The sequence below is a fragment of the Numenius arquata genome, chromosome 17, assembly GCF_964106895.1.
Source record: "Numenius arquata chromosome 17, bNumArq3.hap1.1, whole genome shotgun sequence".
NCBI lineage: Eukaryota > Metazoa > Chordata > Aves > Charadriiformes > Scolopacidae > Numenius > Numenius arquata.
The window spans coordinates 10,419,860-10,432,581 of record NC_133592.1 but is presented as its reverse complement, the minus strand read 5'-3'; the positions used below and the strand labels follow the sequence as shown (position 1 = coordinate 10,432,581).

The 12,722-nt window shown below is 52.8% G+C and overlaps 1 protein-coding gene across 1 annotated transcript in view; it reads left to right on the top strand.

Annotated features, from left to right (window-relative positions):
* The window catches only part of LOC141472878 (heparan sulfate glucosamine 3-O-sulfotransferase 3A1-like), a 32,434-nt gene extending 21,745 nt beyond the window's left edge, over window positions 1-10,689 (top strand). Inside the window, exon 2 of the mRNA XM_074160150.1 lies at window positions 10,071-10,689. Within this exon, the coding sequence (XP_074016251.1) occupies window positions 10,071-10,689 (619 nt within the window). The remainder of the gene's footprint in view (window positions 1-10,070) is intronic.
* The last annotated feature ends 2,033 nt before the right edge of the window (window positions 10,690-12,722 follow it).

Sequence of the window (12,722 nt, the reverse complement as noted above, 5' to 3'; positions counted from 1 at the left end):
GGCTCGTACCCATCGCCTCGGCTGGAAAATCCTCCTTTGGCGTGATATGTCATAAAGGGGAATCAGAGGTTGCAGAGTAACGGAGGTGTCTGTAGAAGGGAGCAGAACCCGTGTCCGTTTTCATTAAGAGGCGCCACAGTTACAACACAAAACGGCACCAAAAAGCCAACAGAACCAGCCACCAGAAGCCTGAATTTCCCCAAGCAAATCCATCCGGGAAATGAGGACTCATTTTTCATTTGGGAGCTCCGTTGGAAATATGATGAAATCACTGTGGGCCTTATTTACTCCCTTGTAAGAATCAGCTGGTGGTGCAGGGATTTGGCAAATGGCTCATGCCCTAAGCTTGGAGCCCTGACCGCTGCTGGGGTGGAGGTCTCACCAGGGAAGATGCTGCAGAGACCACTGGGATGCAAAAACAGGGGATCAAAAAATGCCTGTGGTCACTGCCAGAGGTGATGAGCTCTGGGTCCAGGTCTGCTGAGGAGGGGCAGGGTTTGTGCTCCCTGGTGCGTGGTGTACCCCAAACCTGCTCACCCCCTCAAGCTGCAGGGAGAGGAGCTCTAAGGCTGGGTTAGAGAGCAGGCTCGTGGCCAAGCCAAGGGGCAACCACTGCAGGACTCCTCGGCGGCAGCGATGGCTGATGAACCCATCCCCAAGCCCAGGAGAGAAAGCTCCTTTAGATGGTGCCTGGTGGTGTCTCCATTCCCATACAAAGGATGGAGACATGATGAAGGGGTCTATGGCCACGGGCTCTGGAGCTCTTTGTCTGCTTGTGGTGGGCGGATGGCTGGGATTTCCCAGCAATGCCACCAGGCAGGACCCAGCATCGTCCCAGATGGATTCAGAAACACGCCGTGATGACTTGGCTTTTTAGCCATTGGAAAGAAAACAACTACAAAACGCCCCTTTCCCAAAGCCCAGCTGGTGAGCCCAGAGGAAGCGGCGGTGCCACCCATGACTGCCTCAGCTCTGATGAGTTTCTTGTTCCAGCAAAGGAAATCAATGGCTTGCACGGCTAATGGCATCCGAGAGTTTCTGCTTGTCGATAGCACTTAGGCACTGGCGGTCTCCAGCCCAGCGGATTTTCAGGAGCCTCTCGGCACTGTTCCTTCTCTCAGACTGCTCACGGGATGCCCAGACAGCAGCATCACCTCCCGCCACCGGCATCCCCTTCGCTAGGAGCCAGGAGGCCCCCGGCCACCTGCCTGAGCACAGGGCTCCCCGCTTACCTGCTGCCCTCAAAGCAGCAGCTCTGCCCATCAATAATTAATCAGAGCAATTAGGCAGAGGGCTTGCATGGCATAATTAGCTCTGATCAGTGCAACCTCCCTTCCCAGGGCAGGAGTAAGGCAGGAGCCGATCGCTGAAAGCACAGGGGGGGTTACAAGTTATGACTGTGCCTGCTCCTATGGGGGCTCCCGGGGGCTGAATGAACCCCTTATCTTGGGGACACCGCCGCTTCCTGATGGGTCACCTCTGCCCTTGGCCAGGGATTGTTCCTGCTCTTCCTGAGCAGGGTCATGGCCCCGCGGTCCGGAAGGAGAGCATCCACGTGCAGAGGTACCGGCAACCGCCCCTGCAAACGAGCCACTTTTTCTGCCGCGTTTCTTTGATGGGTTTCCCAGCTCCTTGGGAAGGAGGTGGTTTCCTGACCATGACCTCAGGATGAGGTGACACCGGTTCTTACTCCTGTGGATACAGCGCTGACAGCTTGGTGTCCATGTCCCTGAGATTGCTGGAGTAGCTTTTCTTAAACACCGAAGTGGTTAAAAGCACAGGGAGCAGAGCTGCCCGTGGCACTTGGCCATGCAGTGGGCATGCAAGGGGGGGGGATCTGCTGAGAACCCCCCCCCAGGAGACCAGTGCAAGCCCTCGGTTGGACCCATAGATGCCTTTGCCAGGATGCCCATGTGATGGATGCAGCATGGATGCCAAGATGGGCACAACTACTTGCTTTGTCCCTCTGTGTCACCCTGCCCCGGATGGACTCTGGGGCTGGGACGACTGGGTTGCTGCTGGGGGTTTGGATGGGGACAGGGCAGACGGATGGGGGGGGTCCCTGCGGGCTGGAATTTAGGCAGAGCTTTGCACCACGGGTGCTGGCTGCATCCCGCGTTGGGCTGTCAGCCGGCTCCCAAACTTCAGAGGGAGCTGAACGGGAAGGAGAAGGAGGGAGGGACGGGAAGGCAGCCCCGCTGATAAGATGCTGCTTGACAGATACAGCGTGGAAACAGATGCTACGGGCTGCAGATGTAATGAGATACATAAATACCGAGACTTGCTCAAATAAACGCTGGCATCCGCCGTAAGAACGAGCGCGGGAGCTCCCGACGCTGCTGTGTGCAGCAGCAAGCACAGAGCAGGCTGGTTTGGGGGGAGGGAGGAGACACCCGGCTTCTGCCAGAGCATTTTATTTGGGAAGGTGGCAAATTTACAGCATGCCACCTTTATCCCCTGCAGCGACGCCTGTGGCCAGGGCTGTGCCTGCAGCCCCCAGCGGTCACCATCCTTTGCAGCTGCCGGGTCTGGGTTTTGGGGTATTTTCTAAGTGTCCGAAAGCAATGATGTGCGCCGTGTGCTTTGAGACCTGCCCTTTCATCCCAGCACAGCTCCATGCAAGGAAGCCCTGTCTTCATGTATGCGTTGATTTTTTTATTTTTTTTTAAACCCTTCTGGAGTACTGGGAATAGTAAAAATCCTGTGTCCTGGGAGGGAGCTGGCTGAGCTGGGCACAGGGAGCGTGCCAAGGTGGCAGGAGGCTTCTCAGGACAGCTCGGGGGAGCGAATAATCCAGGGACCATTTACCACTGGTAGAAATGAAGCAGCCCTGCTGCACATCTTTCCAACCATGGCCAAAGAAACAGAACCATGTTTATGCCCGGGGGTGATGCCCTCATCCTGCACGGTTTGCAATGGTTCGGTGGGGACAGAAGAGAAAAGCCAGAAGAAAACCCAAAGCCCCTGACTCCACCGCAGTTGCTCTGTGAGGGTGCAGGCATCCTCTGGGAGATGACAGTTGTGATGCAGGTCCCCCAATAACACTTGAATTTCCCTGAGTGTTCTCTTTATCCAGAGAAAATGACTCGGCAGCAGGATGGGTAGGGATGAGAGAGACCCCCACGGTCTTCACTGTCCCCTCCCAGGGCCATTCCTGCCTCTTATTTTGCTCCAACCTCAGCCCAATCCATCCTCTGTTAAAACCGATGGCAAGAGTCTCCCTTTGCTATAACGTCAGTTGGACTTGATTTTACATCCAGCAAGGCAATGAATGATTTTCTTTTTTCCTTCCAGACCCCTCTTATCTTTTGCCACTCTCCTTTCAGCTTCCTCAGTCCCACAGCTTTCCGTGGAGATTTTTTTTTTTAAAGTTTTATCAGATCCTTGAAATGCATCTCTCCATTTATTGATTTCACCTGACATCTAAAGGAACGCAAAGCAGGAGGCTCAACTAACTCTGACATGCCCTCACAGCTCATCAAAGCAAATTTAGAGCCTTGCTGGAGCTGCCAGGGCAGCACAGCCCCTGGGCTGAGACACCGGTCTCATAGGAGGGACACATTCCTCTCTCTAGGCAGCGATTTTTAATTTAAATATGCATGCACGCTCCTGGTTACATCAAGTTATCACTCTTGCCAGAGCATCTTTCTTTTCAATCATCTTCTGCACACACTGTAATGGTGCTTCTGGGAGCACAGGCTCAGTGGGGGGGAAAGGCAAACACTTGTCATAGCAGGTTTTGATTTTTTTTATAAATTTCTGTTGGAGAGGCACCACTTAGAATGATTTGGAAGAAAAAGAGATGGTGCTTGGGGAGAAGACAACTTGCCTGTGGCTGCAGTAGCACAGGGGGCAACGCACACCCCTTCGGGGGCGTGAGGCTGCATCACACCGCGGTGGTTGCTGTGCCTCAGTTTCCCCATCCGCCTTGCTCCATAGCTTCACGCTGGAGAAGGCTCCATGCTTCCCCCAGGACTGCTAGTCGTGTTACATGCCCACCACCATGGTGTCCGGCCCCTTCCTGGAGGCGGAAATTCTGGTGGCATTTCTATAGAGAAGTACAAGGTGAAATAAGCCCCCTGGGGCAGTAAATTTTCCCTCTCCCTCTCCTTGCCCTTGCCATAGCGTCCACCATCGTGCCAGTCACTTTAATACTTGACATGCAGAAGGCAGCACACAAGTGGCAGAGGCAGAAAACGCCGTCAAGTGGGAGTAAAGGGCACAAAAGTGCCAGCACCATCTCGGGTGCTGCTTGGTTTTTCGGGTAGTTGATGGAGGGGGAACTCCTTCAAGCCATGAACACTGCTGGCTTCCAGAGATGAAAGAAATGTATTTTTTTTCTCCTTCTCCTCTTCCTCCCATACACAAAGACCAGATAATTTTGCTTGAACAAGCCAATTTCATTTTTAACCGCGCTGTCACTTCGTGGTGCAAAGGCAGGACCCGGGACGGGTGTTCACTGGTGGGAGAGCGTCCCATCCTCCCCGTGACCCCCGTGTTACATTTCTGGGAGCAGATTTGGCCCTTTCTTGCCGGAAAGGCTCTTCCGTGGGATTTGAGGTCCCGCAGCTGATTGCAGAGTTGTTGGGCTCTTTCAGAAAGAGCAGCATTTCTTTGATACAGCTTTTCCTGCGATGACCTCTTTGGTGGCACTTCCTTAAAAACAACACTTGCCACCACCAGAGACTTCCTTTCCCACCGCTGCTGCCGGCTGGGGTGCTCCAAACCCACCCAAACCCTGGCCATTGAATCCGGAGCAAAACCAAACTGCAGCTGGTTTAAGCCGAGCGGGGCAAAAAGTAACGGGAGGGCAGGTTTCTTCTTTGAAGATTGCTCTAAGGTGTTAATTATCACATTTATTGGCAGCTCATTTTGAGCCACGGAAACAAGGGGGCTCCTTGGATGCTCTAATACTTGCTTGGGGGTTTTCTGTACCCATTATTTCTTTGCGTGTATCCCACTGCTTGGACCAGTAGCTCAGGCTAGTGGCAAAGATGGAAAAAAGCACCTGGAAGCTGGAGCAAGGTGTCCCCCAGCCCAGGCTGTCTGGGGAGGTGTCCTGGGGTGCAGAGTAGGGGTAAGCAATGCCCTTCTGCTTCTGCTGTGTCTCATAGCCCCGCTGCAACTCGCGGGCTGTGGAATGGGAAGATGCCAACAGCTAAAATCCCCAGCCCCTTTGGGAAAGCCCAGCTCTGTGCAAACAGGCTGTGCGAAACCCTGGCTTCGCGTTCCTGCTTCATTCCCATCCTTTATCCAGCGGAGAGTTCCCGGCCCGTGTGCCCTTCCGGGGCTGTGGCCAGGTCAATGGGAACGTGGCCAGAGCTCGGGGTAAACATCGGTGTTCCGGAAACGGGGATCTGCAGCGGCAGCTCCTCCTTCACTGCCTCTCGGCTGCTGCGGATGGGAGAGCACTGAGCCAGCCCAGCTGGAGGGGTCCAGGGACACAAACAGTGTCCCCGAGCTGCCACTGCCATGCAGATGCCCCGGCTGTGGGTGTTTCTGTGTCTCAGGACCTGGTTGATGGTGGGTTTGCCCCTTCAGGCTATACCTCTGCTGTGTTTGCTGGGGTGCTGGCAGACCCCCCTCCTGCACCGAGAGAAGGTGGGACAGCCCCGGGGACGGCTGAGGCTGTCGGGATGAGCCTGTGCCCACATCTCCAGCCACCCCCAGGTTGCTGGTGCTGGGACCGGGTGAGCGGGGGACACATCTTTCTCCTTCACCTGGGGTTGTTCCCTGCTCCGGCACTGAGAACCTGCGTTGCTGAAAGCTACAGACCCCTGTGCCAGGCTAAAGCTCTTCTCTGCATCCTCCTCCTCCTCCCTTCTATTGCAATTGCACAAACTCACTTCTCTGGTGCAGACGAGCTCCAGGTAGACCTGGCCACGCTCTCCAGTGGAGAAGGGTGTGCAAGACCCCGCAGCTGATGCCCTGTATCAGGCTGGCACTCCTTGTGCTGGATGATCATCTCAATCCATCCAGCTGGGCTCTGAGGCAGTTTATTTTAAAAAAGTCATAGTGGGACTACCAGGGAGAAGGCACTCGCCTTCTGGAGTTAAAGCTAGAGGAGATGAGTCCTGCCTTTGGCAGATAACTGGGACAGGTTTTACTAGGGAGCACATGGGGCTGATGGCTCTAATCACAGCAGCTTTATTTATCGCTTTGGGTCACAGTGGTGTGAGGCCTGATGAAGAGCTGCCCTTATCTGCTGACTTCAGCCTCCCGCCGGGAGAGATCTGGACTAGATTTATGTGGGAAAGCCCTTACGGCAAGTCCATCCATGCTGCTTTTAATGCCTCGCATGCTGCCAAGGAGCCCAGGATGTCCCGAGCGGGACATGGCGGGACAAGGCAGCAGGTGGACTTCACACAGCGAGCTCAGCTCGCCTTGAGGTTTCTGGACCAAACACCAGGAGCAGCTCGCACTGCTGCGGGGAACACAGGCACAGGGCTGCTTCTACTACGTGAAACAGGCTGTCTCCCTCCCAAAATTTCTTTTCTGGAACAACCAATGCTTGTTTTCTCACTAGTCACCAGCTTCTCTTGCTGCTTTGAGTTGGTGGGACAGGAACACAGGGCAGCTGAGGCCAAACAGCCGCTTTAACCCATTTCCCGTCCCCTGATGGAGCATGGGTTGGCAGCAAACGCCAACACGTATCGTTGCATCCATTCCTCCAAGCCGAATTTCCCAAAACACAGCCCCTGGGTGCTCAGTCTTGTAAGGAAGGAGCCTGATATGTTGTTCTGGTTTCCTGACATAGAGTGATGTTTTCTTCCCCAGAACTGCGCTCTTGCTAAGAACAGGGATCTTGCTAAGATCAGGTGGTGTCTCTGCGGACTCTGAGCTCGGGGGTTGAGCCAACACCCTGCTTTGCCCTGGGAAACTTAACGGCAAGATTTTTAAAGGCCTCATTGTACCATAAAGAGATATAAAAGCCATAATAAACGTGACACCAAAGATCAGTTCCCACACCAGGAGTGTCTGAGGGTTGGGAGGCTGTTGCTGGGGCGTCCTAATGTGACCCCAGCAGTACCGTGCCGATGGCAAGGACGGACACACCAGGGTGCGGGAGGGTTTGCTGTAGCAGCCACGATGGAGGACACATCCAAACCATTGCATTACCAAAGCAAAGTCCTGTGAAGCCCATTGGGGTGGGGAAGGGGCCACAGCCCCCACGAGCAGCAGCCCCATGAGCTACCTCCGGGGGCTTTGCCTGGACACAGGAATGGCCACCTTGGACACTGCTGATGGGAAGAAAGTACGGACCTGGAGAAGGCCAGATATGAATATGCCGCATAGCCGAAATGCACCCTTTGAGGAAAGTCTTCCTCCCCTATTAAGTAATTAAATAAAGCCCCGAGCTCCACTAAAATTAAAATAACAGAATCCATTTATTCTGGCAGGGCTCACTGGTGGCTGCTCTTGCCAAAAACATTTTTGTGGTTCTTGTCTTTTCAAGTGGGTCTTTTGCAATAAAACCCAGATGCCATTAGTCCAGGGAGGCCTTCAGGCATCTGTTTACGTCCATGAAAGATGCCCTTTGTAATTAATTAAGCTCCCAAAAGCTGTGGTAGCACATTCCCTGTGGCTCCTGGCGTGTCCCTGCGCGCCGGCCCTGGCAGCGGAGGTGCCTGCTCATTCCTGGGCGCTGAAGAAACCTTTTGTGCTGCAGCCTCGCCACAAAAAGGGGTTAAATCTCCTCCTCGGGAAGACACAGCGGAGATTTCAACACTTATCAAAACACAAACAGAAGTCAACTCGCCTTCCCGCTGCCGGTTCAGCAGCTCCTGTTCTTGCTCAACAGCAACGTGCAGTTGCAGGAGACGGGGACCGGCCGGGACCAGGCTGGAGGGTGGTGGGGAAGGGGGGTTCCACCTGGTTCCCATGACCTTTTGGGGGTTCAGGTGCTCCCAGAGATGACTCAGTCGTTGCAGGGTTTCCAAACCGGAGTGCAATAACACACCACCTGAGAAATGTGGGGTTGGTGCACATGGGGCAGGGGGGGAGGTGATTCATGAAACTGCCTTGAGCGAAAAACCATTCGAGCAGCTGCGTCGGGTCAGAGCAAAGAGCCCTCCAGCCCAGTGCCTTCTTCCAGACGGTGGCTGTTGTCCAGTGTCACAGAAGGCTGTATGAAAGCTGGTGGTTTGTAGGGCTCCGTCTCCTGTTATCTCCTCCCAGTTGAGGGCAATTGGGGCTGGGGGCTCCCTATGGCCAAAGTGGCTCCGTGCCTCACACGTTTCATTGCCACCGACTCATTTCTTCCACCATGAATTTGGCCGGTCTGTTTCTGAACTATTTACACTTTTGGTCTTTGCAGCATCAGGTGATGGCAAATCTCACTCTATAATTATGAGTCTGCTGAGCAAAGACCATCCTCGTGCTGGTTTTGAACCCCTCTCCATCCTTAGTGTCAGCAGTGATTGCCTTTATGTCTTCACATCCTTCAGGATGTACGAGAGCTCGCTCATACCCCTTAGCTTGCATCTTCTCCAGCCTAATTTAGGGAGTTTCTCTCCTAAATTAGGTAGTTTAATCCAAACAGAAACCCTAAGCAAAGACCAACAGACATTTGGCTTCTCTAGGACCATATCTTTGCTCGGCCTCTATGTAACGTGGTTGCAAATAGAAGGAAGTGCTTTAGGAAGGGTCAGTCCTCGCTGCCTCATTTGTAACATAACGACTCAGCCTGGGGTTTGGTTGTTATTGGTGTTTTTAGCTGCTGTTGGCTTTTCATTGTTGCTTTTTTGATAGATGAGTTTAATTTTGCTGGCATATTGCACAGGTTTGCAAACCAGATGTTGCTGCTGCAAAGAGGGTAACGGGCAGGGAGCAGTTCATCACCGCACCCGGGTGTCACAGCCCCAGCGAGGTCAAAGCCGAGGGGTCAGGGCTTGAGGAGGGGGGATGCGGGTCCCTGCTCCTGGGGACCTGGGGGCCGCAGTTGCCATGAGAACCGCTGGTGGCACGGTGGTGACCCTCGCCGGCGCCACAGCCACCTCCCCATCCATCTCCCATTCCCCCCCAGGAAGGACCGGACCGTCGGACGGAGACCAAGCTTGGGGAGAGGAAAATTCTGCTGAGAGCCTGGGAGGAGGGATGGGTTTGTGTAACCAAGTGATGATGGTGTGAATCACTGGTGTTTCGGAGATGCTGGCTCCTGTCTGGGGGTGATATGTGGGGTGATGCGAATGGGAGGGGATGGGATGTGGTGGGCAAAGGAGGAGCAAGGAGAGGAGCTGGGAACACCCATGAGGAGCAAGCAGCCGCTCATATGGCTCCTACACCTGCCTGGCTTGTCTTATTTAACATGGAGGAGCTCAGGTTATCCTGGGGCCAAATCCTGCGATCCTTGAGCAAATCCCACTCAATGCCTGGTCCAGGAGGGCTCTGAACTCTCAAGAGGACCATGGAGCAGGATGGTCCCTGGACGGGGCCCAAGCCCCTTCCCGCTCCCGGCTGGGAGAGCTTCCCGAAGCAGCTTGCGTGTAGGGTTTCTTTGGGTGGAAGAAGGAAATTACTGAGGTCAGGGGGCTGATATTGCACATTTTTATGTGACATCAGCTTGCTGCCACCTTGAAAATACCAAAAGATAGAGTCTTACCTCCTGGCCCTTGAAAATCCCTCGTGCCCTGCAGGAAGGCAGTGTTGTTACTCCAGAAATTTGCTGTTATTGCAGGGAATTTAAGCCAATATGCAGGAAACCCCAGTGTGGGCAGGGAGGAATTTAAAGGGATAGGACATTTGTAGGGATGTGCTCTGTTCTTATGGTGCCATTGCAAGAAGGGGGGTGGGATCCCCCTCAAGAAGCCCCTTAGAGGCCTTGAATAGGTATAATAGGTTTAGGTCTAATTCCAGGTGAATAGGCAGCCAAAGGAAGTGGGAAATCAGGAGGGTGTTTCGATGCTTTGCTGAATCAGAGCATTATGGCCTCCTGACAATCCACACAAGGAGGAAAGGGCTGGAGGTGTGAGGTGCGGGAGCATCCTGTCTTTGGCCCCCAGGACATCCCCAGAGCACTGTCTGCACTCGCCATGGGGCACTCAGCACTAACATGTCCCTCTCTCTCTCAGAGACCTCATGCCCAGGACCCTGGAGGGACAGATCACCATGGAGAAGACCCCCAGCTACTTTGTCACCAAGGAGGCCCCAGCCCGCATCTCCTCCATGTCCAAGGGCACAAAGCTCATCGTGGTGGTGCGGGACCCCGTCACCAGAGCCATCTCGGACTACACCCAAACGCTCTCCAAGAAGCCCGATATCCCCACCTTTGAGAGCCTGACCTTCAAAAACAGGACTACGGGCCTGATCGACACCTCGTGGAGCGCCATCCAGATTGGCATCTACGCCAAGCACTTGGAGAACTGGCTCCTCTACTTCCCCATCGGGCAGATCCTCTTCGTCAGCGGGGAGAGGCTGATCAGTGACCCCGCAGGGGAGCTGGGCAGGGTCCAGGACTTTCTGGGCCTCAAGAGGATCATCACCGACAAACACTTCTACTTCAACAAAACCAAGGGGTTCCCGTGCCTGAAGAAGGCGGAAGGCAGCAGCAAACCCCACTGCCTGGGGAAGACGAAAGGCAGGACCCACCCCGACATAGACCAGGAGGTGGTGCAGAGACTGCGGGACTTCTACCGGCCCTTCAACATGAAGTTCTACCAGATGACGGGGCAGGACTTCGGCTGGGACTGAGGCTGAAAAAAATAATTTAAGAAAAGGAAAATATAATATAATATATATTTTTTTTACGTATCAGTAGAGAGGGGGAAAATACAGAAAAAAATAATAGTTGTGCTGAAACATGATTGTTCTGATTTATTTTTTTCTTTTGACACTGCTTTGTTTTCTTTCTTCTCTCAGAGATGAGGTGGTGTGTCCATCCAGAGAAGGAGGCTGTGAACGGCAGCCTGCTCCTGTTGACATCACCTGCAGCTTGGTTGCTTCCTTCAACGGGCCCAAGGGTTAGCACTGTCCCTGTAAAAAAAAAATAAAAAAAAACGCAGGTCCAAAGTTTTTAGATGTCCTCAGGTCCACCTCCAGAAGTGACAGGGATGCTCGGGGGAGCTCAGAGCCTTACTGGAAGGTCAGATTTTGGCTTGCAAATGCCGTTTTAGACCATACCTCATCACTTTTGACAATGAAACAGAGGAGGCTTAATATCTAATTTGGCTTTCAAAACCTTACCTTAGGGGATTTGTGTTATTGCATGAAACCTTTAGTGACATTTTTTTCATTTATCCAATTTTTTGTTTTACTTCTGCTCCCCCTAAATCAAGTTCTTTTCATCAACCAAACTTATTTTTCATCTTATAGAAGCCAAAACCAATAATCCTTTGTTTTGTTTTGAGACAAAACAATTTTGGTAGCCAAAAGTGAAAGAAAACTAATGATTCTTTTGACTCTATGATGAAAACTGCCAGGTAGTCAAAAGGCCTCATTCACAGGAGTTGGCTCTAAACCAGTGTTCCCCATTGCCAGCAACATGCACCCCTTTTCCTATGCTGACAGGGGAGTGTTTTCCCCAGGGGGGGCCCACCTGAAGGGATGTGGGTGATGGGCAAGGAAGGTCCACACCGAGATGATGCTCGTGGTCCACCTGACTTGAAGGTGATGGGGGACCCACCATCCCACCACTTGTATGCAGGAAACAAGTTCACAGTGTCCAGTGGGTGATATTTAAGCCATAATGAAGAATGTTTTAAGTTGGGCCAGTCTTAAAACAGTGGAGAAAGGGATGTTTGGGAAAAAAATGAACAAAAATCATATCCAGAAAGGGGAGAGAATGAGAAGACGATGGAAGTTTTCCTGTCCTTTCATAAAGGAGAGCCGAGGGGAAAGCAGGAACAAGAGCATTGGGTGTGCAGGGCTTTAAAAATTGTCAGGCAAAACGAATCTCCTGTTTGCAATAACCGGGAGCTTTAAATTCTTTGCTTTGATCCTTATCACCTTTTTTGGCTGGTAGAAGCGTCTCAGCAACAGAAATCTATAAGTGAAGCAGGATCTTGTATTACTGTGGGCTCATTTATCTGCTGGCTTTTATCTTCAGCATTTTCTAGACTATAGGAGTACCTGATTATCGCTCGGTGCTGTGTAAACGCAACACGATGATGCTCCCGCTCACAAATCAAACTTTAAAAAGCCCCTGATGGGGTAAAACAAACAAAGTGGGAGGATCACCTAGTAATCTGGTTAGGAAGAAGCCTGGGGACCAAGTTCACTGGCCAAGATCTTAATAAAATCACAGCAGCGCAGAGATTTCAAGGAGTCCAAAGAGAACTGTATCTGAAATTACAATTTAACCCAAGAGGGAGTCATTTCCACCTGGGGATGTCCTGCCTGACAGGGTAGAAAAACAGCTTGGTACCTGCTCACCTTCATGGCACCAAGGTCCACTGGAAGTGTTGAGCCCCATCCCCTCCTGGCTGCCCTGAGCCTCCTCCTTCCTGTCCATCCCTACGCACATCCCTCTGTTCCCAAGGATGCAGTCCTGGGACCTTCCTATCCCCTGATGACACAAACCCACATGGTTTTGCATGTAAGGCCCATTTCCCAAGGTAATGAAAATAACTTCATTAGTGTTGCAAGGCCCCAGGACCTTCTCCCACTGTTGTTGCCCCAAAGCCTTACCTGAGCTCAGGTTTCTGTGCCCCAGCTGATGGAGCAGTGGTGATGGGCTGGTGGCACCAAAGCTGGGCTGTGCTCAGCGGTCTGTGCTGGCACAGCGC